The 26,000-nt window shown below is 38.7% G+C and overlaps 6 protein-coding genes across 9 annotated transcripts in view; 2 read left to right on the top strand and 4 right to left on the bottom strand.

Annotated features, from left to right (window-relative positions):
* Positions 2,136-2,842, bottom strand: LOC104721461. Its single transcript, XM_010439446.2, has 2 exons — positions 2,446-2,842; positions 2,136-2,353 (listed from the first exon to the last, which is right to left on the bottom strand). The coding sequence occupies exons 1-2, from the start codon at positions 2,771-2,773 to the stop codon at positions 2,328-2,330; spliced, it is 354 nt and encodes a 117-aa protein (XP_010437748.1). The 5' UTR covers positions 2,774-2,842; the 3' UTR covers positions 2,136-2,327.
* On the bottom strand, positions 3,609-6,654 carry LOC104721464. The gene is made up of 11 exons (XM_010439451.2): positions 6,354-6,654; positions 6,208-6,251; positions 5,730-5,810; positions 5,364-5,471; positions 5,014-5,105; positions 4,846-4,920; positions 4,692-4,761; positions 4,374-4,475; positions 4,181-4,289; positions 4,022-4,084; positions 3,609-3,936 (listed from the first exon to the last, which is right to left on the bottom strand). Exons 1-11 carry the CDS (start codon positions 6,556-6,558, stop codon positions 3,818-3,820), a joined length of 1,068 nt encoding a protein of 355 aa, XP_010437753.1. The 5' UTR covers positions 6,559-6,654; the 3' UTR covers positions 3,609-3,817.
* On the top strand, positions 6,858-11,097 carry LOC104721463 (potassium transporter 13). The gene is made up of 10 exons (XM_010439450.2): positions 6,858-7,251; positions 7,357-7,585; positions 7,688-7,936; positions 8,066-8,116; positions 8,387-8,647; positions 8,745-8,797; positions 8,894-9,008; positions 9,129-9,383; positions 9,649-10,171; positions 10,259-11,097. Exons 1-10 carry the CDS (start codon positions 6,958-6,960, stop codon positions 10,794-10,796), a joined length of 2,568 nt encoding a protein of 855 aa, XP_010437752.1. The 5' UTR covers positions 6,858-6,957; the 3' UTR covers positions 10,797-11,097.
* LOC104721462 (copper-transporting ATPase PAA1, chloroplastic-like) lies at positions 11,123-20,095 on the bottom strand. Of its 4 annotated transcripts, XM_010439447.2 has the most exons (17): positions 19,521-20,095; positions 19,368-19,421; positions 19,058-19,211; positions 17,777-17,851; positions 17,412-17,689; positions 16,963-17,190; positions 16,677-16,775; positions 15,432-15,581; positions 14,658-14,804; positions 14,361-14,411; positions 14,122-14,279; positions 13,505-13,637; positions 13,344-13,441; positions 12,711-12,957; positions 12,243-12,446; positions 11,734-11,814; positions 11,123-11,627 (listed from the first exon to the last, which is right to left on the bottom strand). In XM_010439447.2, the coding sequence occupies exons 1-17, from the start codon at positions 19,989-19,991 to the stop codon at positions 11,400-11,402; spliced, it is 2,856 nt and encodes a 951-aa protein (XP_010437749.1). In that variant the 5' UTR covers positions 19,992-20,095; the 3' UTR covers positions 11,123-11,399. The 4 variants fall into 4 exon arrangements, 3 of the variants coding, with proteins under 3 accessions (XP_010437749.1, XP_010437751.1, XP_010437750.1); XR_002034074.1 differs by lacking the exons at positions 11,123-11,627; positions 11,734-11,814; positions 12,243-12,446; ... (5 more) ...; positions 14,658-14,804; positions 15,432-15,581 and adding an exon at positions 16,480-16,510 and having other exon boundaries at positions 16,932-17,190; positions 19,521-20,081; XM_010439449.2 differs by lacking the exons at positions 11,123-11,627; positions 11,734-11,814; positions 12,243-12,446; ... (9 more) ...; positions 17,412-17,689; positions 17,777-17,851 and adding exons at positions 18,158-18,410; positions 18,519-18,595 and having other exon boundaries at positions 19,521-20,060.
* Positions 20,244-22,428, bottom strand: LOC104721465 (phospho-2-dehydro-3-deoxyheptonate aldolase 2, chloroplastic). The gene is made up of 5 exons (XM_010439452.2): positions 21,905-22,428; positions 21,542-21,819; positions 21,158-21,434; positions 20,807-21,052; positions 20,244-20,708 (listed from the first exon to the last, which is right to left on the bottom strand). Exons 1-5 carry the CDS (start codon positions 22,361-22,363, stop codon positions 20,442-20,444), a joined length of 1,527 nt encoding a protein of 508 aa, XP_010437754.1. The 5' UTR covers positions 22,364-22,428; the 3' UTR covers positions 20,244-20,441.
* The window catches only part of LOC104727593 (probable protein phosphatase 2C 62), a 5,755-nt gene continuing 2,277 nt past the window's right edge, over positions 22,523-26,000 (top strand). The window contains exons 1-8 of the mRNA XM_010446685.2: positions 22,523-22,888; positions 23,175-24,472; positions 24,590-24,762; positions 24,917-24,983; positions 25,226-25,313; positions 25,412-25,578; positions 25,666-25,809; positions 25,920-25,999. Of these exons, the coding sequence (XP_010444987.1) occupies positions 22,642-22,888; positions 23,175-24,472; positions 24,590-24,762; positions 24,917-24,983; positions 25,226-25,313; positions 25,412-25,578; positions 25,666-25,809; positions 25,920-25,999 (2,264 nt within the window). The 5' untranslated portion in view covers positions 22,523-22,641. The remainder of the gene's footprint in view (positions 22,889-23,174; positions 24,473-24,589; positions 24,763-24,916; positions 24,984-25,225; positions 25,314-25,411; positions 25,579-25,665; positions 25,810-25,919; position 26,000) is intronic.

The raw sequence follows: 26,000 nt of genomic DNA on the forward strand, positions 1-26,000 counted from the left end.
CCACCATGTATATCGGCCGCTAATCCAAATCTCTCAAATCTGCAAGCCCCCATAAGACTTCCATCCAAACTGTGGGTGAGACCTACATCGTATGACCGCAAAGATTCTCCGGCGCGTCTTGGTGAAGCGTCGTTTAACCGCCGCAGCCTCTCGAAGATTTTTCAAAGAAGGGTCAAAACCCTAATTGAGATGGGCCAAAATTTTGGTTATGGCCTCCAAAAGATTTTGTTAATGGGCCTGGTGAGTCTAAAAAAACTTTCAATGGAGATGGTGTCACTTTTTAATTCCTGGTTGTTTGACCAGTGTTTATTTTCCAAGATTTTGGGCCAAATAAAAACTTCAAAGGAGTTCGGCCAGTTTCTACGTTTTTTGTTTGTGTACCAATGTGTATTTTCTTTGGTATTAAGAAGGATCTACAAAGTTGTCGACGCAAGCTAAATGTGTTACCTATAGACCATAAGGGTCTTGTAGTCTCAACTTCCTCCATCAAGGAGAGTGATATTTTCTTATTTTCCTCCTACTGGGAGAGATCACTTCTTTTAAAGAGGTTAAGTCTAAAGCAGAATTCCAAGCGCAAAAAGCGGTCTCCAAGGCTATTGGTTTTGTATACTAGTAGTTTTTGTGAATTTTTGGACTCCGGAATGTCTTATTTCGTGTTAGTTTTTTCACTTTCCTCCTCTCTCATGGAGAGACTTCCCTATAAGGTTGACCCATTTCTAGCATGGGTGTTTTTGCGACAGGTGGTATATGCTCGTCTTGTCATCCGATACAGAGTATATTGTTGGAAGTGTCTTCTTCTTCCTAGTGGTGTCTTTTGGAGTGCATGGTTAGCTTTCTCTATTTTTCTGTGGAGGCGCTCATGTTTTTTCCTTGTCTCCAATCCCTTGTTTTCACAGTCGCGTCATGTTCTCTACTCTTCGGTAACCACTTGGTTTAGATCTTTCAATGTGGTGTGGCAAGATGGTTTTATCTTGGATCCTTTCTCCGGTGCTCGACTCTTGGGAACTTATTCCCAACCTACATGCTGCCTCCTTTTTCAGGGAGCTGAAGATTCATCATCTTTAGTGCGAGTTAGGTTTTTAAAAACCCGTCGGAATCTTTGTATTCCAGTGTGGCAAATTGTCGATTTGCGACCAGTGATTCGGTCTTCGTCAGCCTCCCCTCACTTCATGTGGTTGATCTCCTTGGTGGATCAAACTATATCTATGGCTTTTATGCCTCCTTATCTTTGCACTAGCTTATTTAGTTGCACTTGTTATCTTTACCCTTGGTGTTATCTTGGGATGTTGTGGTTTGTTAGAAATCCATCAATCTTTGTATTGTTTCTTTCCCATGTAAGATTCTTGACCGCTGAAAAGCTTTTCCTAAAGGAGAGTTTCATGNATTTGGTTTTATAAAGGTAGGTCGAGAAAAGTGATAGAGAACGAAAACAAGAGGCTGAAGCAGCCGCAAGTATTGTAATTTGGGGAGCGCTCGTGGTTTTGTTTTTTTCCGAGAAACAATGTACGTGGGTTCTTTTAATTTTCCCATTAGTTAATTTTTTTTGTTTTCTGTTTTTTAAAATTGATTAATTATAGTATTAGTTTCATTAAGATAATGTTCAAAAATAAAAATAACATTTTTTTGTTAAAGAATATTTAAGATATTGTAACACAACAACGCCCACAGTGGGGTTGTTTTTTTGTCACTTAAGTTTCAAATTATATTTGACTTAATGTAACACTCTAATTCCACGCAAAAATAGTGAGAAAGAGACTTCCTCACGTACACGAAAATTTTATACCGTTTGATGGAGGCGTCACGTTAGATACACAATAGCACGTCAAAACAAAATGTCTTTACACGGATATGAAGTTATGAACATGCAAGTCGTTTATCTTTGGTCGAACACTTCCAAAGTTCCAAGTCGTTTAATGTGTTATGCTCTTTAATGTTGGTTCTTACAATTATGATGCTCCTCAAAAAACTCTGTACTGCGGATCACTTTGCTAGTATGTTATGCAATTTTTTAATACTGAAATGAAGTTGGAGTTTAAAAAACTTAAGCGTCATTAACCGGAATGGGCGTATAGAAAATGAGTTAGCTAGTTGATTTTTTTTTTCCAGTATTTCAATTTCCATATAGAAAACATTAATTAACACACTATCATTTGATTTTGTTACTCGCAAACTATATATATTGCCGTCTCATTATTTTCCGATCCTCCATTTTGATTTATATAAATTTATTACAAGACCCAAATCTTGACATCATCATCATCATTATTCAGACACTATTACATCTTAATAATTTTTATAGCAAATTCAATTTCTGTTTGTCTCCCTCTTCAATAAGCCTTCGGAATGGTGTAACCTAGTAGATTCAAATCCTAATTACGACATATTTTAACAAACACGAAAATAATACTACAAAATATCAAGAAAAAAAAAAAAAATAATACTTACTTCCACATTTGTAACCGGATGAAATCTTCTTGCCGCAAGAACGAGCGACGTAAACAACTTTGTCCATATCAATATAGTTCGTAACATCCCTCGAAACGTAGCGGCAAGCACAAGGTACGTCGATTGGACGGATTAGCCCACAGCACGACCGAGATGGGGGCGGAGAATTTGGTGCGGCGTTGCTGACGTAGCGTTGACACTCATTCATCAGTCCCGACAAGTTAGCTCCACAGACCTGAGCTGTTGCCACGTGGACATTGTCAGAACCTATCATGAAAAAAGCTACTGCTAAAATAACCGCTGTCCTTATCATTCTACCAGCTCCCATCTCTTCTCCTTTTGTCAACGGTTTTTTAGTTTTGTAATGAATTGAAATCTATGATGTGAAAATTGTGGTCAGAAGATAGATTTGTATATATATAGGCATAATGTTAATGACATGCTTAGTAGTAACAATTTTATTGTTGGTTGTTGTAGTGGGAATTAGCAACAAGGGGAGGGAGTGCTCAATAGTATTTGTTATCTTTGTAGGTGGGGAATGTTTCGTGGCAGTTTTTGAGTGACGTTCCACTTATTAGTCTTATTTAGTGGAGTGGTTGAAAATAGTTTAGTGACTGAACTTCTTTATGTCTCTGAATGTGCGTCGATAGTTAAAAGATGTCACTTAAATTGTTAAATTTGGTGACATTTGTTTTAGATCGCTAATCTACTGCTAAATTTGTGAAATGGGTTATCAGTGCATTTTCTTACGTTCCCGTGTGTGTGATGTTTTCTGATTATGTCTGCAATGGTACGAAAACAACTATGTTTTAAAACTTGTTTCCACTATCTATGAGAGAACACTTAATCAAGCCTTTCTATCACTGGACTACCATGAGTTGTGTTAAAACAAATTCCAGAACCGGTTAAGCACTATCTCGGAGGATGGAGGCTCGAAGTATGAATGTAGAATCCAAACTTGGTTTGTATCAAAATTGAATAGCAATTAGAATGTAAGGGGATTTTTTTTTTTAAAACGTAGGCATAATCATTGGTAACAAACATTGTTTTTTTTCTTTGAATATAATTTAACATTGTCAACAAACGGAAATCATATGAGGTTGAGTTAATGAAACAATTATTATAAATAAAAAATGGACAATTTTAGCTGAAATACAACAGTGTGTAATGAAACAGCTGTATTATAAATGACTAAACAAGCTTTTACAAACCTTTTACTCACGATCTTGGTTTCAGTTGAATAAGCGTCGAAGCGTTACAAATTACAATGTTACAAAGAATTACAATGGTTACAGAGACAGACCATCCTAAGAGACATTCAGTCTGGTTTAGTTTGGTTTACCGGTTTAGAACCACTATACCAAAGTTTGTCTTAAGCTTTCCCGGATTTGCTAAAAGAAACAAGCTGTTTCTCTCTGTGCTTCTGAACAAGTGCTTCCAGATTCTTCGCCTTTACTTCTCCATCTTTGAAATGTACTCTTCTTCCATGCCCTGATATACAAAACCGCCATCAAAATCAAAAATCTTCATTTAAGTTAAGCAGATATATATAGACATATAGGAAAAGTGCACTCACCTGGTAGTAGCCAATTGAAATCCAGGCTGATCAATTTTTCTACGTTCTCGAGCTGGAGAGGCACTGCCACAAACACAAAAACATTTTAGATCAAACTTTATTCTTTCTATGTTCTTGAATGAAATATCCAAAGACATTCAACAGATAATAAGTTTTTACCTGAACCGTGATTGTACTGCTCTAATATGCTCAATCCAGATTCTGACATTATCACATGGTCTCCAGTGAATAATGCCTTGAGGGGCTTATGGAACAGGCACACTGATCCCTGCAATATTGTACTAAGCTCTTATCCCGAGATCATAATGAAATTCTTTCTAACAAATATGTTCTTGCAGTTGGACAAACTTACTGCTGAATGACCGGGAGCGTGTATAAGCTCGACATCTTCATAGAGGCTCCATGGTCCACTTCCTTCTAGCTTTAACTCCACATCAGAGGTCGAAGGTTCAACCTAACATAGTAACAATATCCCTTACTAGCAGTCGACTAAAGCTGGATTTAGTAACAAAATTCCTAGCCAGTTTGCTTTCTATTTTCTACAGAGCATACATATAGTCAGCCCAAGGTCCTTGTAACTCTGTAAGCAAGCTTTTTCTCACAAAATTCAGATGTCGAAAATCAATCAAGAATGTGCAGAAAGCTAAGTGCGATAAATTCAAGGACATACATCTTCTGAATGCAGAATTCTGGTAGACTTGAATCGATCTGCCCATTTCTTGTGATCCGCAACATCATCCCTGAACAATAAAGTAGCTTATCCTTATTATAGAGGTTACAATAAGAAAACATGGAGTTTCTCATTTTGGTGTTATCAACTCTACCTGTGGGTCAAAAACATGTAGCGAACACCACCCATCATCTCAATCTTTCGAGCAAGTTTCTCCAAGTACCTAGGACTGCAGGAAACAACACAACCTCCGTATATCAGTTGTGTCGAGTTAATGGCCATAGCGAAGATAATCATAAAAGTATTGCAAGGAGGCATATACCTATCAATAAGTATATTTCCCTCACGATGAAGGATCAAGTATGAAGTTGCTCCGTAGGATTTCTTGGAATGAAACCCACAATGAAAAACGCCCTGAGAATAATACATATCTCACAATTGATTAGCCTCAGGGAAAACAGAAGACAACATATAAGAGCAGGGTAGCATGGAAGCATGAGTTCTTTGTAGAGCTTAATCAGTTAAGAACTTAGGAATATTGTACCTACAGCTATTAAAAACCTGAAGACAAAATCTTAAAACATTTTCGAGGTATGCTTACAATTATCTAAGCAGAGTTTTAAATTGTTATAACCATCCTAGAAAATGAATGCTTAAGGGATGAGAATCTACAGGAATTGTGTCTTTGTCTACTGCAAGTGGAAAAGTCTCTTGAGCTTCGCCTATGTCAGCAGGTGGAGTTTCAGTGCGAATGGAGCCCGTCGGACAAGATAGTAAGGCCTGAAAGAAACACGAAACCATGAGTAATCAGGAAAACCAGACAGAATCGTTCTAAGAAGTGAAATTTCAAATTTGTCATCATAAGGAAATTCTCAGTCTATGAAATTGTAGGAAACATTTCCACATAGAAGGACCTAAAGGTACCCAAAAACGCTATCAAAAATCAAAAACAAAAACAATTCAAAAACATCTCAGATTCTCAATGTGTGTTTCAGAAATTCAACATAACTAGAAAGAAAATCAAGGTTGCTACGGCACCTGAAGAGCATTCAGTCTTTCCTCCTTACAGGTTGGTTGTTTAATAACCGCAGACATGTTGTCCTTTCGAGTGAATACTTCCTGTGAAGATAAAGCAGAAAGACAGTTTAAGAACTTGCTAAACAAATCCAAAGGGAATATAAACATCTCCTCTAACAGCTGCTTTAGCCTGCTTACAAACAACTACTATAACTTGAACATGCTAAATTTGTGTTCTAATGTAATGATTGTGAGAAGCCAATTAATGAAGCTGATCAAAAATCCAGAGTTAGTATATCTTTCTTCGAGATCAAGCCTATGACATCGACTTCCCATTAACCAAAACAAAACACCCACAACTACTTTACCCTACCAACCAATAGATCCAAAAGGTTAAAACAATGGAACTGTTCATAGGACCACCAAAACGACCCACAAGACAAGAAAAAGATCAAAGAAACATAGGAGCTTTTACAGAGTTAGGTGAAGGAAACCTTACCGGAACCATCCAACGACATGTATCACAATCAATACAAGTATTGTCTGCCAAAACCAAAAAAAAAAGCAAATCCATTGTTATCGATCTCTCTTTGTTTCTTCCAATCAGCAATAAATAAATAAAAAAGGTAAACAGACTTCACTTACCAACGAATATATCTCCTTCGACGTTCTGAGTACGTCGTCTAGGGTTCTCATGACTTGTCACTTGAGCTGCTCTAATAGATCCAAACACTCTCCTTTTTGTTAAACCCGTCGAACTAAAAGAGGAAGCTTTTGATGTAAAGATCGGTTCTTTTGGACGGATTTGATATGAGAGCGAAGAAATCGCAGAGGAAGAAGCTGAGGCCATGATTGGATGATCGATTCTCTCGTCTCGTTGTGACTTTGATGAGCGTGTGTGTAGCACAGTCGCAGCTGCAGAGACGTACTCTCATCTTGAACTTCGCCCAGCGTGAATTATTTAACTAATCGAGGACCCGATTAGTTAAATCTAACGAGATCCGGTTTACTTTTGGTTAAGCTAATTTGTTTCTTCGGTTGAATTATTCAATAACGATTAGACACGTGTAAGCATGTTCCTCAGTCGTGCCAGGTCCTTCATCTCTCTCTCTATCTCTCAATCTCAAATTCTCAAAAAACACCGTTGTTTTTTCCTTGGATTGGATCAGAGAGAGAGAGAGAGAGAGAGATACGAATCTGAATCAGAATCACGAGATCTTCTCCATTGTGTGTTCCCGACTGTGATTCGATGTTTCACGTGGAAGAAGAAAGCAGTGGAGGCGATGGGTCTGAGATTGATGAGGAGATGGCCGGAGACGATTCGACGACGTCATTGTCGCGATGGGTGTTTGATGAGAAGGATGACTATGAGGTTAACGAAGATTACGACGACGATGGATACGACGAGTATAATCACGCTGATATGGATTCCGATGATGAGGATGACAATGTTGAGCAGCGTTTGATTCGAACTAGCCCTGCCGTTGACTCTTTCGACGTTGACGCTCTTGAGATTCCTGGAACTCAGAAAAACGATATCGAGGTTTTACCATTTACTCTATTTTTTTTTTTTTTATATGGTCATATTTGTGTATGTGAATGTTCATGATTAAGTTGAGGAACTTGCTAATTTGTTTTTTGTTTGCAGGAGTCTGGCATAGGGAAGAAACTCATACTTGCTTTGCAGACTCTAGGGGTTGTATTTGGTGATATTGGTACGAGTCCGTTGTATACCTTCAGTGTCATGTTCAGAAGATCTCCAATTAACGACAAAGAAGATGTAATTGGAGCCTTGTCATTGGTTATATACACTTTGATATTGTTCCCTCTTGTAAAGTATGTATATTTTGTTCTTTGGGCTAATGATGATGGTGAAGGTATATTTCTCTTTTTTTTCCCTTATCTATCTGGTGTAAATTTTTGAACTTCTTTTTTTAAGGTGGAAATGTCTCCTTACTTTTATTGGAAATGAACTGCAGGTGGTACTTTTGCTCTGTATTCGTTGATCTGTAGGAACGCAAATGTTAGCCTTATCCCAAATCAACTTCCATCTGATGCTCGCATATCAGGCTTTGGTTTGAAGGTTCCATCTCCAGAACTTGAAAGATCCTTGATTATTAAAGAAAGACTTGAGGCGTCAATGGCCTTGAAAAAGCTTCTTCTTATTTTAGTTCTTGCCGGCACTGCTATGGTGATTGCTGATGCTGTTGTTACGCCTGCAATGTCAGGTACTTATATGCTGTCGGCTACATTTTTGTTACATATGTCACATATCAATTATAGGGAAAAAGGATTGTGAGCATTATTACTATTGCATGAATAATCTGCAGTTAACTCTATACTCTTTTTGGATACAGTAATGTCTGCTATCGGTGGTCTGAAGGTCGGAGTTGGTGTTATTGAACAAGGTAACTTTTAACCGTCCGTAGTTGATGTTCATTAGCCTATATATGGTCATGAGCATATGATTTCGTCTGACTTCCACAACTTGTAAAAGCTTCCTTGGATATATGTATTCCTTGGACCAGACAACTCTTTATGGGTTTATAAACTCTTCTGCCCCCTCAATAGTGGCTAATGATTCTACTAAGCTTTCAACAAACATCATAATCTTATCTTTACGAGCGATTGGTGGCCTATTTTTAGTGAAAAATTTCTGACTGCGGCTTCATTTGCAGATCAGGTGGTCGTGATATCAGTCAGCTTTCTTGTGATCTTGTTCAGTGTACAAAAATATGGAACCAGCAAACTGGGGCTTTTTTTGGGTCCTGCTTTACTCCTGTGGTTCTTTTGTCTTGCTGGCATTGGAATTTACAACCTTGTTAAATATGATAGCAGCGTTTTTAAAGCGTTCAATCCTGCAAATATCTATTTCTTTTTCAAAAGAAACTCTGTAAATGCATGGTATGCACTTGGGGGTTGCGTTCTATGTGCAACCGGTAAATTTCATATTCTGGGATATATTTTAAAAAGCTTTAATATATTGAATGATTTTGTCTGAATTTCATTGCTCATTTCTATACATGTGGATGTCAGGATCGGAGGCCATGTTTGCAGATCTTAGTTATTTTTCCGTTCACTCCATCCAGGTAGTTTAAGGATATAGATACTCATTTCTTGCTCTTTCCTTTCTGATAGTTCTTTCTCATCTGAACTTTTGATTCAGTGGTAGTGTTTATCTGCAGCTTACCTTTATCCTTCTGGTGCTACCTTGCCTATTGCTGGGTTATTTGGGTCAAGCCGCATACCTTTCTGAAAACTTCAGTGATGCTGGGGATGCTTTCTTTTCGTCAGTTCCAAGTAAGATCCATTAGCTTCCACAGTACGTCAAGATCGACAAGGGTATTCCTTCATTTGCTGGCTTGATTTTACCTCTCACTTCACGTTTCTAACTGTTTGTTACCCTGTTTTTTGTTTCAGGTTCTTTATTCTGGCCAGTCTTTGTCATTTCTAATATCGCTGCTTTAATTGCCAGTCGTGCAATGACAACAGCCACATTTACATGCATCAAACAATCAATAGCACTAGGCTGTTTCCCACGTCTTAAAATCATTCACACCTCTAAGAAATTCATTGGACAGATTTCTATACCGGTTCTTAACTGGTACCTTCTGGTGGTGTGTTTGATCGTTGTCTGCTCTACCTCAAACATCTTCGCGATTGGAAACGCATATGGTAATATTTTCTTCTCGTAGAATCTGGTTTGGGGAAATAGAGATATTTGGCTGAAACCCGTTTTAGTTACTTTTAATTAGTTTTACCACACAAGTTATTGAACCTTAAGTTCTAGTACATGGTGTTTGATGTTTTTCTGTTACAAAGATGATGTAATTACTGTCGCTGTTCTTTACTTTCTAACTTTTCTATGCACTTTTTTTTGTGTGGCTTGTCCGTTATGCCTAGACATATTCATGCTGAGGTTTCTGATTTGGATCTACAGGCATCGCAGAACTGGGAATTATGATGACCACGACAATTCTGGTGACCCTTATCATGCTTCTTATCTGGCAGACGAACATCATAGTTGTGAGCTTGTTTGCGTTTGTTTTCCTGGCAGTCGAACTGATTTTCTTCTCATCAGTTTGTTCAAGTGTGGGTGATGGAAGTTGGATAATCCTGGTTTTTGCTACAATCATGTTTCTCATAATGTTCGTTTGGAACTACGGAAGTAAACTGAAGTATGAAACTGAAGTTCAGAAAAAGTTACCAATGGATCTACTACGAGAACTGGGCAGTAACCTTGGGACGATTAGAGCACCCGGTATTGGTCTGCTTTATAATGAGCTAGCAAAAGGAGTTCCAGCAATTTTTGGTCATTTTCTAACCACCCTTCCTGCGATCCATTCCATGGTTATCTTTGTGTGTATAAAGTATGTCCCTGTTCCAAGCGTGCCTCAGTCCGAGAGGTTTCTTTTCAGACGTGTCTGCCCAAGAAGCTATCATTTATTCCGCTGTGTTGCCAGGTAAACAAACAATCGATTTTCAAATGGAAGACAGTTTAGTTATAACAAATATGTTTTCATATATAAAGTGCTGTGCGTTTAAAACAGGTATGGATACAAAGATGTGCGGAAGGAAAATCACCAGGCGTTTGAGCAAATACTGATTGAAAGTCTAGAAAAATTTATACGTAAGGAAGCGCAGGAGCGTGCACTTGAGAGTGACGGAGACCATAATGATACAGATTCCGAGGATGATGTGACTCTGTCCAGAGTTTTGATAGCACCCAATGGAAGTGTGTATTCACTTGGAGTGCCTCTCTTAGCTGAGCACACGGATTTTTCAAACAAGAAACCCGTGGAAAGTAGAAGGGCCAGCATTGATTTTGGGGCAGGTCCTTCAACGGCGTTGGATGTGGAGCAGAGTCTAGAAAAAGAATTGTCGTTTATTCACAAAGCAAAAGAGTCAGGGGTGGTGTATCTGCTGGGACATGGGGACATAAGGGCTACTAAGGATTCTTGGTTCCTGAAGAAGCTGGTTATAAATTACATGTATGCTTTCCTGAGGAAGAACTGCAGGAGAGGGATAACAAACCTAAGCGTTCCGCATTCGCATTTGATGCAAGTTGGAATGACTTATATGGTATGAACTGGACCGATCAAACTACTGCTTTTCATCTACACGCAAGTTCTCTTGAATTGTCAAAGATCACGTAACACAAACCAATTCAGGGGAGGAATTTTTTTTCTACACATTGTTTCATTAAGTGCGATTGGTTCTAAAGTATAGGAGAACTGAATTTTTTTGTATCGAGAGTTGATATTTGATTCTGTGGTTGTTATTTTATTGATTGATTTGGAGGGGCTCCTTCCAGACTGAGTATATTGTATTGGAATATAAAAAGGACTTGCTCTGGCAATGAGTTTTGCTATGTGACATGAATTTTGTATCTCTACTTCGTATGTGACATAATATAACTGAAACCCCCGCTGCTTATTTCACTATATATTTTATACAAAATCAAATTCCAGTGTATCAAATGCCAAAGCCAAGACAGAGTTTTGAATGTGTTACACAAGCTCAAAGAAATTGTTTGAAAAAACAATTGAGATGATTCTTCAAAGTATCAATACCCTAATAAACCCTCTCAAGAATGAAGAAGACCCGGAATTATCGCTAAGAGTGAAAAGTAAAAAACAAAACAGACTAATCTCTGCAAAAATCACGATATCTTGACTCAATACGCCTTATTTAAGAGCTTTCCTTCCATCTTGTTTTCTCATGTGGCTGCTTTGTTTCCTCTTTTGGTTCCCATTTGACATTTTTGTCTTTTCGGTTCGAGAAGAATCTGTACCTCAGAAGTAAAGAGTTAGTCATGACACCGAGAGAGCTTACACCCATGAGAGCCCCTGCCATTGATGGAGTCAACATGGTTCCAGTCAATGGTAGCAACACTCCCGCCGCAATTGGGATTCCTACCTACATAGTTTTTAGATAAATAGAACATAAGACAATATTAACTCATTAGATATTCACAATTTACTCAGCAATGAAATTAAGACATGAAAAATGCAGAACAACTTACAATGTTGTATCCAAACGCCCACCAAAGATTTTGCTTCACAGTCTTCATGGTTTGCCGACTTAGCTCCATTGCATCAAGCAACTGCATGTAAATCATGTAAATACTTACTACATGTGTCCAAATTCACGTAGGCCAAAAGGAAACATCTAAAACCCTTGATTCAGTAAGAAATTGCAGTTTCCTATGACCAGCAATTTTACGCATCAATGAAAAATCTATACAACTAGATGAAGATGCATAATGACAAGTCTACAAGTCTTAAACATGTTCTAAGTTTCATCAGAAGTAAACTTCAGTTTGTAGTTGGATTACATCACTACTGTTAGATACACTAGTTTTTTGTATCTTCCTGAAATTAAAATTAAATCAAGCTAAATTGATTTGCACTAATAGCATATATCGGATCAAAACGGCAGTGACTATCTAACTTAATGTAGAAATCAGTCGGAGCTCTCACTTTATAGCACAAATGAAAAAAGTACAAATGCTGTGGGGATAATATGAGAAACCTGTGTTAATCGATTTCCCATCAAGACAATGGGAGACACCTCACTGGCCGCTCCTGCACCACCACCCATGGCCACTCCAACATCAGATGATGCCAGAGCAGCAACATCGTTTATTCCATCACCCACCATGGCAACAATCTTCTTATTTTTTTGAAGTTCATTGATAAAGTTCTTCTTCTCTGCTGGTTTAACTCCTGCTATAACCTGTATAACAAATTAGATCATGCATTTTGAAGGGAATGAGGAGATTGCAGGAACTTTATCTGAGTATCTGACTAATGAAAGTCAGTAGGACCAAATTTTAATTTGTTCAAAACGAGGGTTCTGCCTACAGCTCAATCACTGATTTACAGAGATGACTTTCTAATCTTTGGTAAATTCTCGCCAAATACCACCTTTTAGCAAACCATGCATGCCAAAACTCCTAAACAAGTTTTTTTCAATCCATGTAAGAATATAAGAACATACCCGTTCTTGATTAATTCCTACGACAGAAGCTACATAATTGGCAGCGTTCCTCTTGTCACCAGACAGCATGTACACATCAATTCCCTGGCGAGTCAAATTCTCAACAACTTGAGCAGCATCTTCCCTGATTTTATCTTCAAAACGGATGACTGCAGCAAGTGTATTATCCACCCCAATGTACACAACAGACTGGTTGTTAAATTCATGCTCTTCTAATGCATGCAATGAGCTCCCAGTGGCTCCATGTCTGCATAGCGCAAGAGTAAATTAAAAAGAGAGCTTCTGTCTTTTTACAGTTCAAAAACCTGCAACTTCCTTATGTTTATCATGTATTATTTATTAACTGTTCAGCTTCACATGCCCCACAAATACTTATAGTTAGATAGGTATGTACAATCCAATGGAGGAAAAAAGAATATATGTGTAATCTTGATTTGTGGCCAGGCAGCATTAGTAGGTGAAAATTGTGACAGCAACGACCACATCATCAACAAAAAAATGCATAAATGGCGATACAAATATAAATTATACTAACATGAAATATATATGAGACTACAATGGTTACTTATCAGGAGCCAGATCACACCTAAATTAGATAATAAACCACTTATACAAAGGATGAACGTATAATACCTCTGAACCCACTCTAGGGTCCCAACTGTAACCCTCTTATTATTGACAATAGCAACAGCACCAGACCCTGGTTCTTCAGTAAATGTTCCCTCCTCTGCCTGCAGTGATGGAGTTCATTAACTTCATCGAACTAGGGAAATAAATATTATTTACAGTGTTACCTTCATAGTTTGACAATTACGAGTCCGGGCTGCTTTTATAATCGCTTTCCCTACAGGGTGAGTAGTGTTTGATTCAACAGCAGCTGCTAACATCAAAACCTCAAATTCTGACCAAGTATCATTCAAATTGTCTCTGCATAAGAACATGAGGAGTCAGATGTTTTCACAAAACACAGAAGTATGTGGAAATTTCAAGAAACAAAAACTAATTTGAAACAGTACAAGGCATTAACAATTATTATTTAAAACTATCGAAGAGCTGTGCCAAGAAGCATAAAAAAATTTCAACCCTGACAAAGCTTTTAGGCGCAAAATTGGGTATGTAAGAAGCTTCATATAAAAAAGGTAACAATATTTTGTCAGTGAGAGACTTCCTAATGCAACAAGGCGAATATTTGAACACTCTCCATGTTTTGCTAGCCTCTTTTGTTCCCATCCGATTTCCCTCTAAATTTAACCAACTTTCATATTCAAGTAAATTATTGACAGAGCCTTATGCTTTTTACCTTGAAAGCCTAACATAGGTAAGCCACACACAATGGAAAGTCTCTAAGTATCAATACACCCTTGATGAACATGTAGATCACTGAATATTTTGAACCAGTAAAGAGCCTAACCTTGGATCTTCAGGAATAATGACTTCAGTCACAACAGGGTGTCCCTTCGTCAGTGTCCCAGTTTTGTCGAAGACAACAGTATCAACCGAGGAAAACTTTTCAAGAATATCACCACCACGAAGAAGTAATCCTCTTCTTGCTCCTAATGACGTACCAACCTAAGGGATATAATCAAGGTCTTCAACGTCTTACTCTGTCTGATTGATGCAGAAAAACTGTTTATTCAGTAGAAAAATTACCAGCATTGCGGTTGGTGTAGCCAACCCAAGGGCACAAGGACAAGCCACAACCTGGTCCAAATAAAAGTCTGTGAGGCAGCATGATAAACAAAAGATGGAGAAACTCTTTTTAAGCCATCCTTGGTTTGATAAATCTAAATTATTAAGGTTCTAATAGAGTCAAAAGTGAAATACATATCCACTCTAAATTTTTAACTGATATCATGGGGTATTTGCTTTCAAAAACTTTGTTTGCACATGCTTGATCTCATGAAAGTACTAACATTTAAATCGAAAATAAATAAATTTCAAGCATACCAGAACGCTGCAAGATAGTTGAAGGGCCAAAGACATTGGGCTCCCGTTTTGCAATGCAGAAGGAAGAACATGAGCACCAAATAGATTCCAGAATGTAAATGTAGCCGCAGAGAGTGCCATCACTCCATACGTGAAGCGCCCTGCGACCTGTAAGTGCAAAAAAAAAAGAAATCGTTTAGTCCTGGTTAAATCTAAATGTGCAAATTTGCAATTTCAACTCCACGCCATCCAACAAAAAATGTCTTCTCCTATATAAACCAAGTGATAGTAGGAACCCAGCTACTAACACCGCTTCTAAGAGGATATAAGAAGCTGAAAGTTACGACACTATATGGGCCAAACAAGAAAAGAAAGAAAGCAAACTATGGAAATTTCAATCTATTCATATTAGTTCAAAATTAGAACAAAGGTACAGTAGACTCCATAAATTTACAGTGATCAAGGAATAAGAAGACGTCTCAGTCCCATTAATTAGGAATCACCCATAGACACATGATTGCCATAAGAAAACTAGTATCTATTGTTGTCCCAACAATTTTAATGATATCTACAAAGGAAATCCACAAGATAGTATCTCGCTGAAAATACAATACAAATTGGTTTCTAAATCAAATATCTATCCAGTAACGGGAAACTCAGTGACAAGTTTGTCAAATTGCCATGTCTATGGAAAATTGGAAATACTTAATTTTTTCTATGCTCCACAACATTACACGGGAAATCAAGGTAAACCCAAATTGGTATTAATAAAGCACTAGGAAAGAGAGGAAAGACCTTGTCAACCAACTGCTGTACTGGGGCTTCTCTACTCTGAGCCTCTTCAACCAGACGAATAATGTCCCCAACTGCAGTTTCACCTCCTGATCTATGCACTTCGACAGTGAGAGTTCCATTCAGGTTTATAGATCCTGCTGCGACTTGACTCTAGCCAAAAGATTTTTTTCACAAAACAAATTTGAGTTATATCTACAAAATAAATTTGAAACTTATAATATGTCCAAAGGAGTGTCAACCCAAAAAGTCGTGCTGCCAATATCCTCATCTATCTCAGGCTACACTAGATAAAGATAGGGGTGGAATAGAAACTTACCCCTGGCTCTTTTGTCACTGGCAATGGTTCGCCTGTAAAACTTGACTCATCAATGGCGCTTCTACCCGACTTGACAACACCATCTGCTGGAACTCGGTCCTGGGTAAATAAGGAGAACATAACCCACGCGTCAATGAAAAGGGCACACAAAGAATAACATTAAAAAGAAGATATTTATCCTCCATATAGTTGGCAAAAGAATAAATGAGTATATCCCTTCCAGTTAAATAATCTAAATGGGAAACAACAACATACTATGCATAATAATGAAAATCTCTCTTCTTACTCCTGGTAGTATGACGACTAGATCACCGACAGAAAGACTATTACAAGGAACTTCAACAGTTGAATTTTGCTGATCTTCATCAAGCAGAAGGCGAGCTTTTGAAGGCAAAACACTCAGAAGGCCAGTCATATCACTGGTGGCTTTTATTTTAGCTCGCTGTTCAAGATTCCTTCCCAGCAATACAAAAGCTATTAACATAACTGGTTCCTCAAAAAACATCTTCCAACCCTGAATGTCAAAACAGTTTTACAGGTATATAATATCAGCCATCAATCGCAAGGACGAATACTCCTAGCTTACAGGGAAAACGTATAAGTTTAGATCAACGCTTTGTTCAGCATTAAATAAAAATTTCATTAGTGTTAACCCGTAAAGAAATTTCATTAACCACAACAAAACTTATTTCCTCGGGAAAGTAGAGGGTGCGAGGGAAAGGATAGTTTATNTCAGGTTTATAGATCCTGCTGCGACTTGACTCTAGCCAAAAGATTTTTTTCACAAAACAAATTTGAGTTATATCTACAAAATAAATTTGAAACTTATAATATGTCCAAAGGAGTGTCAACCCAAAAAGTCGTGCTGCCAATATCCTCATCTATCTCAGGCTACACTAGATAAAGATAGGGGTGGAATAGAAACTTACCCCTGGCTCTTTTGTCACTGGCAATGGTTCGCCTGTAAAACTTGACTCATCAATGGCGCTTCTACCCGACTTGACAACACCATCTGCTGGAACTCGGTCCTGGGTAAATAAGGAGAACATAACCCACGCGTCAATGAAAAGGGCACACAAAGAATAACATTAAAAAGAAGATATTTATCCTCCATATAGTTGGCAAAAGAATAAATGAGTATATCCCTTCCAGTTAAATAATCTAAATGGGAAACAACAACATACTATGCATAATAATGAAAATCTCTCTTCTTACTCCTGGTAGTATGACGACTAGATCACCGACAGAAAGACTATTACAAGGAACTTCAACAGTTGAATTTTGCTGATCTTCATCAAGCAGAAGGCGAGCTTTTGAAGGCAAAACACTCAGAAGGCCAGTCATATCACTGGTGGCTTTTATTTTAGCTCGCTGTTCAAGATTCCTTCCCAGCAATACAAAAGCTATTAACATAACTGGTTCCTCAAAAAACATCTTCCAACCCTGAATGTCAAAACAGTTTTACAGGTATATAATATCAGCCATCAATCGCAAGGACGAATACTCCTAGCTTACAGGGAAAACGTATAAGTTTAGATCAACGCTTTGTTCAGCATTAAATAAAAATTTCATTAGTGTTAACCCGTAAAGAAATTTCATTAACCACAACAAAACTTATTTCCTCGGGAAAGTAGAGGGTGCGAGGGAAAGGATAGTTTAATTACCAATTTTGGAATCATGGCTGCCAGTGAGCTAACAGAAAACGATGACAACGCCCCAAGACCAACTAGCGTGTTCATGTTAGGAGAACCCTTTAAAAGGCTCTTGACACCATCAAGTACTAGCTTGCGCCCAGGACCAAGCAACGTAATCAAACATAAAGACACATGGAACCCCGTTGAATGGATTGCATGAATCCAAGGAGCATTAACACCTAGAAAGTGAGTCAAATGGCCAACTAAGCATACAGCACATAGGGCCCATGAAACAGCAAGCTCGCGGCCTGTAAAACAATCAAGTGATATACAAAACTCAGAAACAAAATATCAATTTCCTGTAACAGTAAATCAAATTTGGGGAAACCATTTACCACTCTCTTTCAAGCGAGCCTGCTTGTCTTTTGTCTTTGTTTCGAAAACTTTGAAGAAATTCTCCGTCACCAAATCTGGAACAAAGATAGATACTTAATGCTCATACCAAGAAAGACAACTGTAAAATACAATGACCCAGAAAAGCAAGGGCATCCAGAATCTTTCTGCTACTGATAAGCAGACATCCCTAAGACTTACCATATAAAGAACGAAACAACACTTTAAGATAGGATAGCTAAAGAAACTAATTACAGAAGAACAAAGAAAAGAGTTCTTGACTAATTAATCCATCCCCTAGTCAAGCTAAAATGATGTGTCAAGTAGATAGAGTTACGAAATCCATTACTGAATGAAGGTCTGCCATCAAAACATACATCCAATGAGTAGTATAAAAGTTTATAGCTTTCAATGGATCCTTTTGAAAAATTGACAATTATAGAACAAGGTCATCACTACAGAGAAATGCTGTCTGGTAGAAAAGGGATGTCATAAATGAAAAACATAAAATAAGTACACGGCCTTAGGATCATCAATTTATCACAAGGACTGACAACAAATTCTATATAATTGGAACCACTAGCGCCAGAAATTTATGTTACAATCCATTCTCCATTAGCAGCTGCTTTTAATCATCTGTTAAAGGAGAAGTGATCAAGTTAGTACACTTAGAACTAGTCCACAATAAACTAAAAATCAACAATTGAAAAATTCAAATTCCTTCGAACAAAGAACATACCATACCGATAATGATTGCTGCTGGAGAAATCTTTTGTACTATCAAGGTGCAAACTCTCCTGCAATATCTTCAGGAACATCCCCTACCCCACAATTATCCACCGGATTTGCAAAAAGATGATGAGTTTTTATATTTACTTCCAGTCAACTAGCATTACTGAAGCACTAAAACTTATGGCACTATATTTTAAAACAACATACATCCCAATATAATCCTATTGGAGGAAAATTTGGGAGAAAATTTCGGCACACTATAACCATTTAGCTACCTGTATTATCCCAATATAATCCTATTCCTAGACACTAAACTATGAAAAATTTCAGAAAAGCTTTAAACACAAAATAAGATAGTATGCAGTAACTGCACGTCAAAGAAACAAACAAGAGCTGCAACACTGAGTTTACAAAAAGGATCTAAACAAGCTTATAAGGAAAATAGTGATTATGATCCCCTCCACCTTTGCGAAGGGTATAATAATCCCTACTTTCAGCAANAGAAAAAAAAAAAAAAAAAAGAACATCAAAAAAGATATTAGGAGTCACACCTCGAGGAGTAGACTGAAACCCGCAATTGGTCAGATGGTTTGCAAGCGTCTCTCCTAAACTCTTTTGCCAGTCAGGTACACTTTTAGCTTCCGGTACAGGCCACACAATTGCTGTCTCAGTGGTGAGATTAACACTAGCAGAAGCAACTTGAGGCTATACATCAAAGAAAAGGAAACAAAACAAGAGAGTTTTTAATAAATTGGGCAACCATACTCTGTCAGACAAGAACAGACCACCAATTTGGTCTGGCTGAGAAAAGCAACCCAGGAGAGGAAGAAGAGAAAAAAAAGTAAAAAACTTCACACTTACTTGGCTTTCCAGTATCTTCTTCACACTTGCAGAACAACCTCCACATGTCATTCCCTTCAAATAGAGTAGAACATCAATGTCAGCAACACAATAACAGTATTGGATCGAATTCGAAATCATGAAGAATAGAGAAAAAAAAACGAGAGCACATACTCCAACATCGAGAATAATGATATCGGACGAAGGAAGGGAGACACCATCACTTGCTGCAGCACCCAATTTCGACTTGGAATCACCACTCTCAGATCCCCCGCCACCTCCGCCGCCACTTCCACCGTTATACCCACCGAACCCTGCACCGCCGCCGCCGCCACTCGAAATACTCCTGAAAGATGGCGATGAGCTCGACAAACACTGCAAACGGCGTCGGATAACCGGCAAAACAGCAGCTCCCAAGCTTCTCAATGCTGAATTAGACGAGGTAAGCCTACTACCATGAAACCCACCAAGACGGCGCACGGCGGGAGAACAACGAGCGAGAAATAGAGGATGGAGGTGTCTGGCGCCGGATAAATGACGGTTAAGAGCTTTAGAAAGAGTGAGGAGAGGTAACGAAGGACCACCACTAGTTCTAGCCATCGTTGTGGCCGTGACGGTGGATAGAGCTGAGAATGAAGAGTCCATTGAAGTGGTGGCTCCGTAATCTCAATCCCTCGAATCCCGTTTTATTTTCTCTGTGTAAACGAGTGGTGTCCACGTGTTAAATCGCTTTCAGAGTTTTCTAATCTTCTTCATCATACAACTTTTGGTTTGTCAAACGGTTCGAAGTATGTCGAATGAGTCAAAACAATTACAGAACGAAAGGAACATACTTTTCGTGGTAACAGTCTAACAGTCACAAAGTTTACACCTTTCCATTTTTTTCTTACGAACTGATTTAATGAGTTTATTAAGTCGACCACTCACGATATTTTAAACAAGTAAAGCGTAATGAAACAAAGCATAGCCCCAACATACAAACAACAATGTTTCACTTTGGTACATAAACTCGATTACTGAAAACTTAGCAACTTAGTATAGAGCCTCTCTATACACACGCATATCCCTAACTCGGACAAAGTATTGTCTTATCCTCTAGACTCCAATAGATGATAGGTGGTTTCCGGAACCGAGCCTTCTCTTTCGCAGACGCTCTGCAATGATGAACGCAAGCTCAAGAGACTGAGAAGCGTTGAGCCTTGGGTCACAGTGAGTGTGGTAACGCGAGCTTAGGTCGTTGTAAGTGATGGTGCGTGACCCTCCGACACATTCTGTCACGTTTTGTCCCGTCATTTCTAAATGAACCCCACCAGGGAAGCTCCCTTCTTGATCATGCACGTCAAAGAACGCTCTCAATTCAGCCTGATACACACCGCGAAATTCAATTCATTTGATGTCAAATACATGAATCATATACGATTATAATTAAAGTCAAAAGATGAAGTAAGTAGGAACGTTACCCTGATTGCATCGAAAGAACGAGTTTTTAGCCCACTTGGAGCCATGATTGTGTTTCCGTGCATTGGATCACTAACCCAAGTCACAATCTGACCAGCTCCACGTACTGCTCTGATCAAGTGAGGAAGCTTAACACGCATATTCTCAGCTCCCATTCTCACTATAACTGTAATCCTTCCAGGCTTGTTCTGAGGGTTTAGTATCTCTATCAGCTTAACCAGTTCACTAGGGACCATTTTATCACTCACCTACATCAAAGTACACCAATCACCATCTGACAATTTCTCATACAAAAATCCATTGTACTGAGGCAATTGATAATCCTAAAGAGCACAGTTCTAATGATCACGAACCTTGATTCCAAGAGGGTTAGCTATTCCCCTCAGAAACTCAACATGAGCACCATCAAGTTGGCGAGTTCGTTCTCCAACCCAAACCATGTGCGCAGAACAATCATAGTAAAGCCCGGATGTTGAATCTTCTCTAGTGAGCGCTTGCTCATAAGGCAACAGTAAGCACTCGTGGGATGTCCAAAACTCAGTAGTAGTCATGATTGGGTGAGCATTGGTAAGTCCAGCTGCACCCATGAATCCTAAAGCCTCATCAACTCTATTGGCCAATTCACGGTACCTGTTTTAGTCACAACAAGTAGTTGTAAGAAACTGTTTCTGACTTAAGAAAACCTCATCTACTTTGATTTAACATCATAACATAAACAAAGAGAGAAGTTAACGAACCTGTCACCCTGTTCACTATGCTGGGTGAAATCAAGATTCCACTGGCTAACTCTCTGCATAGCTGCATAACCTCCAGTTGCAAATGCTCTCAATAGATTCAACGTAGCCACAGATTGTGTATACGCTCTAACCATCCTATGAGGATCAGGGATCCTCGATTTCTCATCAAAAGCATCACCATTTATATTATCTCCTCTGTAACTCGGCAGCTTCACGCCATCTTTCTCCTCGAATGGATCTGATCTCGGCTTCGCAAACTGACCAGCCATTCTTCCCACCTGGATATTTATAAAACCAACAAATTCATAAACCGAACTCAAAACATATAGAACAATTGGAGTCTTGAGCAAATAAAAAATCGACCTTGAAAACTGGTAACTGGCCACCGAACATGAGAACAACACCCATCTGGAGAAGAACCCTAAAGGTATCTCTAATGTTATTAGCGTTGAACTCCTTGAAACTCTCAGCACAATCACCACCTTGGAGCATAAAGGCCTGACCCATAGCCGCTAGTCCAAGCTTCTCCTCCAGTTTCCTCGCCTCACCAGCGAAAACTATAGGAGGAAAAGACGAAAGCGTCTGTATAACCGAGTCGAGATCCTTCTGATCTGGATATTCCGGCAATTGCAAAGCTTTCATTGATTTCCAACTGTCTAGACTCCATTTAGCCGAGGCAGAGGCTGATTGAGCGTTAGATTTCTTGGGGTCAGTCGAATGAACGGCGAAAACAGGGGAGAAAGAGATCGGACGGCGAGGAGCGTGGCGGTAAGGTAAGAACGACTTCGTCGTGAGAGGAGAAGACGCGTTTAGAGTCACCATCTCTGAAGGAAACGACTTGCTGTGGGATTTGATTGACGACTGGTTCGGCCACAGGATAGAACAGAGCCAAAATAAAAGAGATGACTTTTATAGCCAATTATTAAAAACAAACTATAGCCACATGTATGTGTGAATCGAACGAACACACCTGACTGAAACAGAGGGTTACCACTAACGTCACCCAATTATCATCTTCAAGTGCTCTCCATCGTCTAAAACCACCTGTGACACTGTTCTTGTTGTGTTGTTGTTAGAGACAGACTTCAATGTTTTAAGTTATGGCTGATCACTTGATATTTTCTCTCCAAGCTCCTACTTTTCTGATTTTTCCTTCTCTTCACCGTCCATGGGGTTTCTTCCGGAGACTTCCCGGTGGAGTTAAGTTCTCCGTTACGGAGTTCCGATTGTCCTCTCAACTACAGTTGGCTAAGTCCGTTTCACATTCACAGTCTTCAGCTTCCTCTTCTTCTCCATGCCCACCGGAGAATTCTGCTCCGGAGAAGTTCGATCTCGTGTCCACCACTCGTAAGTCTTCGTGTTTCCATCTTCTTTTCTTGTTCTCTCTTCCTTCCTGAAACTAGTCTAGTATCTTCGGCAAAGTTTTGTGCTTTACTTTATTTCCCTAATTTTTGAAGTGTCTGAAGCCTCAATTACGAGATTATCACAAGTTTTACTTCGAATTTGAGTATCAAACATAAGATCTTGCTTAGTTTCTAAATGTCTGATGATGATTGCTTCCGATGCTAAGAAATAACTGTGTGATAAAAAAATTATTTAATTAGAAATCTGAGCTATGCTTTTGGATCTGCAGAGCTTAAGGATGGAAGTTATGTCTTCCGGTTTGGGGATGCAAGTGAAATTGAGAAATATCTCGAGGCTGAAGAAAAAGCGAGATGCGTAGAAGAAGTAGAGAAGAAGCAACATGCGAATATAGCAGAAACAACCAGTGAAGTTTCAAGGAAACAAGGGGTAAAAGATCTTGATCGTGTTCCTGTATTGAAGGAAAAATCTGATGCGAAGAAGAAATTGGTCGGTTCTAATATCGAAACAAGTTCTGAGAAAGATGAAAGAGCTGCTCCTTCCGATCTTAGCAATGTCATCAAAATTAAGGATCGTAAAAGGGTTCGTGCTCCTACTAAGAAGAAAAGAGAAACTTTAACTTCGGTGAATGTATCAAGGAGCCAAGAAGATAAAGTTGAAGCCAGACTTGCTAGTGTGTCCAATCTGAGCTCCGTAGCTAGTGTAACAGAAGCTATTCCTACTAGCTCTACTGAAGAAAATGTAGTTGTTTCTGAGGAATCTGAGCCAGTTAATGAGAATGAAATCACGGTTGAGTCATATAATGTGGAGCCTCTTTCTTCTCAAGTCATGGAGAAAGCTTCAGTCAATAAAATAGGAGACCGTGAGACAAATGGTTATCAACAAATCACTGAGAATCGTATGGAGGTTCAAACAAGACCGAGATCATCTACTTCACAACATGGCTCACAGTCCCATGGTATTGAGGAAGTTGTGACTGTATCCACCATCGAAATTGATGACAATTTGGCTGTGAGGGAAAAGCCTATGAAAACTATTGAAGCTGAGGAGAATCTTGTAGTTGAACCAACAGCTACAGCTGCTGTGTTTCCTGATGAACTCATATCAGCTCCAGAAGCAACACCTTGCAGCGTTGATGAGATCGCTCAAAAGCCTGTAATGGACACGTCTGAGGAAAACCGTATGAAAAATTTTGAAGTTGAGGAAGGGAATTTAGCTGAACCTGGCTCACAGTCCCAGGATCTTGAGGAAGTTTCGCCTGTATACGCCATCGGAATTGATGACAATTTGGATGTGAGGGAAAATCCTGTGAAAAATATTGAAGCTGAGGAGAATCTTGTAGTTGAACCAACAGCTACAGCTGCTGTGTTTCCTGATGAACTCATTTCAACTTCAGAAGCAACACATTGTAGCGTTGATGAGATCGCTCAAAAGCCTGTAATTGATACTTCTGAGGAAAACCCTGTGAAAACTTTTGAACCGGAGGAGAATATTTTAGTTGAACCAGAAGCAACACATCCCAGCGTTGATGAGATCGCTGAAAAGCCTGTAGTTGATACGTCTGAGGTGGTGAGTCCTTACTCTAAACCATTAAGTAGTTTTAACAGTGTAGGAGGAAGGAGACATCAGAGAGTGTTGTTAAACAGAATATAGTGCCACCACTCTAATTACTTATCATATATGAAGGAAAATGATGGAGAAAATGTGGCTTCAACCATAGAAGATGAAATAACTGTGAAGGACGCAATAATTGATAATGGTAGCATATCTAAAACCGCCGATGAAACAGAAGGGGAAGATCTCCAAGTTCCTGCACCTGAAAGGGCCACTCTTGAACCAATTGAAGTGACTTCTGGCAGGTTAGTAAGTCATATATTTTACTCTTGTGTTAAACAAACTGGACTATTGTCTTGCATAGATACAGCTACATGTATCTATGTATATTTTTATACCGGGCTAGGAATCATACTGCATGCTTGTTTTGTTTTGGTTGGATGTTTGACATCTAAACAGGGAAGAGCTTCTGTCCAAAGAATTTTACTTGGATTCTGGTTTGGCTTCACTCCAAAGGCCCTATAAGGTACCTGTGATCCTTTTCTGTTTAGTATAAACTAAAAGTAGGGAGATTTGTTGAAATGCTAAATTATTAACACTCCATTATATAGTATACTACAAGGATATCTCAAGATCTTTCATATCTTAATCACATTCTCATTTCCCGCCACCTCAAAAACGTCATTTTTAACATTCTGACAATTTTTGAAATTTTAAGTCCTTATAATTATGTTATGTGGATAATAATTTAGAAATAGTGATGTCCAGGCTTTGGCAGGTCGGGAAGATGCTTATTTTACCGTTCACCACAACTGGATAGGTATTGCTGATGGAGTCTCTCAGTGGTCATTTGAAGGTACATTTAAGTATTTTTCACATAGCTTTCCAAAGTTTCGCAGAAACTCACTCACGTGTATAATTTTCTTGTCGAATATATGTTTGGTTCATATTCAGGAATCAATAAGGGAATGTATTCTCAAGAACTCATGAGCAACTGTCAGAAGATTATTTCTGATGAAACTGCTAAGATGACTGACCCAGTTCAAGTTCTCCATAGAAGTGTCAATGAGACTAAGTCCTCTGGATCATCGACAGCCTTAATTGCTCATCTTGACAATAATGTGAGACTTGGTCGCTAACAATATATGTTACATTGGAAATCCTTTTGAGTCAGAGGCAGTCTGTGATCATGTAAAATTATTTTGTAGGAACTCCACATTGCCAATATCGGAGATACAGGATTCATGGTTATTAGGGACGGCATAGTATTGCAGAAGTCGTCTCCAATGTTTCATCATTTTTGTTTTCCCTTACATATTACGCAAGGCTGTGATGTCCTAAACCTTGCAGAGGTACGATGGTTTTACTACTTAAGCAATGAAATCTTTACAGTCTTGAGACTTGAATGGTTCATGTAAACCAGAATATGTGCTCTTGCTTTACGCAATGTCGCAATGTGCAGGTTTACAATGTGAAACTGGATGAGGGCGATGTTGTCATCGCAGCAACTGATGGACTCTTTGACAATTTGTACGAGAAAGAA

This window comes from Camelina sativa, chromosome 11 (assembly GCF_000633955.1).
Source record: "Camelina sativa cultivar DH55 chromosome 11, Cs, whole genome shotgun sequence".
In the NCBI taxonomy this organism is placed as follows: Eukaryota; Viridiplantae; Streptophyta; class Magnoliopsida; order Brassicales; family Brassicaceae; genus Camelina; species Camelina sativa.

What these genes read in the sequence shown, in the direction of transcription:
- LOC104721462 (XM_010439447.2), bottom strand. Translation starts at nt 19,991, where the DNA reads ATGGACTCTTCATTCTCAGCTCTATCCACCGTCACGGCCACAACGATG. An exon ending in TAGGAATTAATCAAGAACGG is followed by an intron (nt 12,447 to 12,710) that starts GTATGTTCTTAT and finishes TTTGTTATACAG; the next exon opens with GTTATAGCAGGAGTTAAACC. An exon ending in GGGCGTTTGGATACAACATT is followed by an intron (nt 11,628 to 11,733) that starts GTAAGTTGTTCT and finishes AAAACTATGTAG; the next exon opens with GTAGGAATCCCAATTGCGGC.
- LOC104721464 (XM_010439451.2), bottom strand. Translation starts at nt 6,558, where the DNA reads ATGGCCTCAGCTTCTTCCTCTGCGATTTCTTCGCTCTCATATCAAATC. An exon ending in TACATGTTTTTGACCCACAG is followed by an intron (nt 4,762 to 4,845) that starts GTAGAGTTGATA and finishes TTTATTGTTCAG; the next exon opens with GGATGATGTTGCGGATCACA. An exon ending in GAATTCTGCATTCAGAAGAT is followed by an intron (nt 4,476 to 4,691) that starts GTATGTCCTTGA and finishes TTACTATGTTAG; the next exon opens with GTTGAACCTTCGACCTCTGA.
- LOC104721461 (XM_010439446.2), bottom strand. Translation starts at nt 2,773, where the DNA reads ATGGGAGCTGGTAGAATGATAAGGACAGCGGTTATTTTAGCAGTAGCT. An exon ending in ATCCGGTTACAAATGTGGAA is followed by an intron (nt 2,354 to 2,445) that starts GTAAGTATTATT and finishes TGAATCTACTAG; the next exon opens with GTTACACCATTCCGAAGGCT.
- LOC104721465 (XM_010439452.2), bottom strand. Translation starts at nt 22,363, where the DNA reads ATGGTGACTCTAAACGCGTCTTCTCCTCTCACGACGAAGTCGTTCTTA. An exon ending in CTAACCCTCTTGGAATCAAG is followed by an intron (nt 21,053 to 21,157) that starts GTTCGTGATCAT and finishes ACTTTGATGTAG; the next exon opens with GTGAGTGATAAAATGGTCCC. An exon ending in GTTCTTTCGATGCAATCAGG is followed by an intron (nt 20,709 to 20,806) that starts GTAACGTTCCTA and finishes GGTGTGTATCAG; the next exon opens with GCTGAATTGAGAGCGTTCTT.
- LOC104721463 (XM_010439450.2), top strand. Translation starts at nt 6,958, where the DNA reads ATGTTTCACGTGGAAGAAGAAAGCAGTGGAGGCGATGGGTCTGAGATT. An exon ending in GGCTAATGATGATGGTGAAG is followed by an intron (nt 7,586 to 7,687) that starts GTATATTTCTCT and finishes AATGAACTGCAG; the next exon opens with GTGGTACTTTTGCTCTGTAT. An exon ending in CGCGATTGGAAACGCATATG is followed by an intron (nt 9,384 to 9,648) that starts GTAATATTTTCT and finishes TTGGATCTACAG; the next exon opens with GCATCGCAGAACTGGGAATT.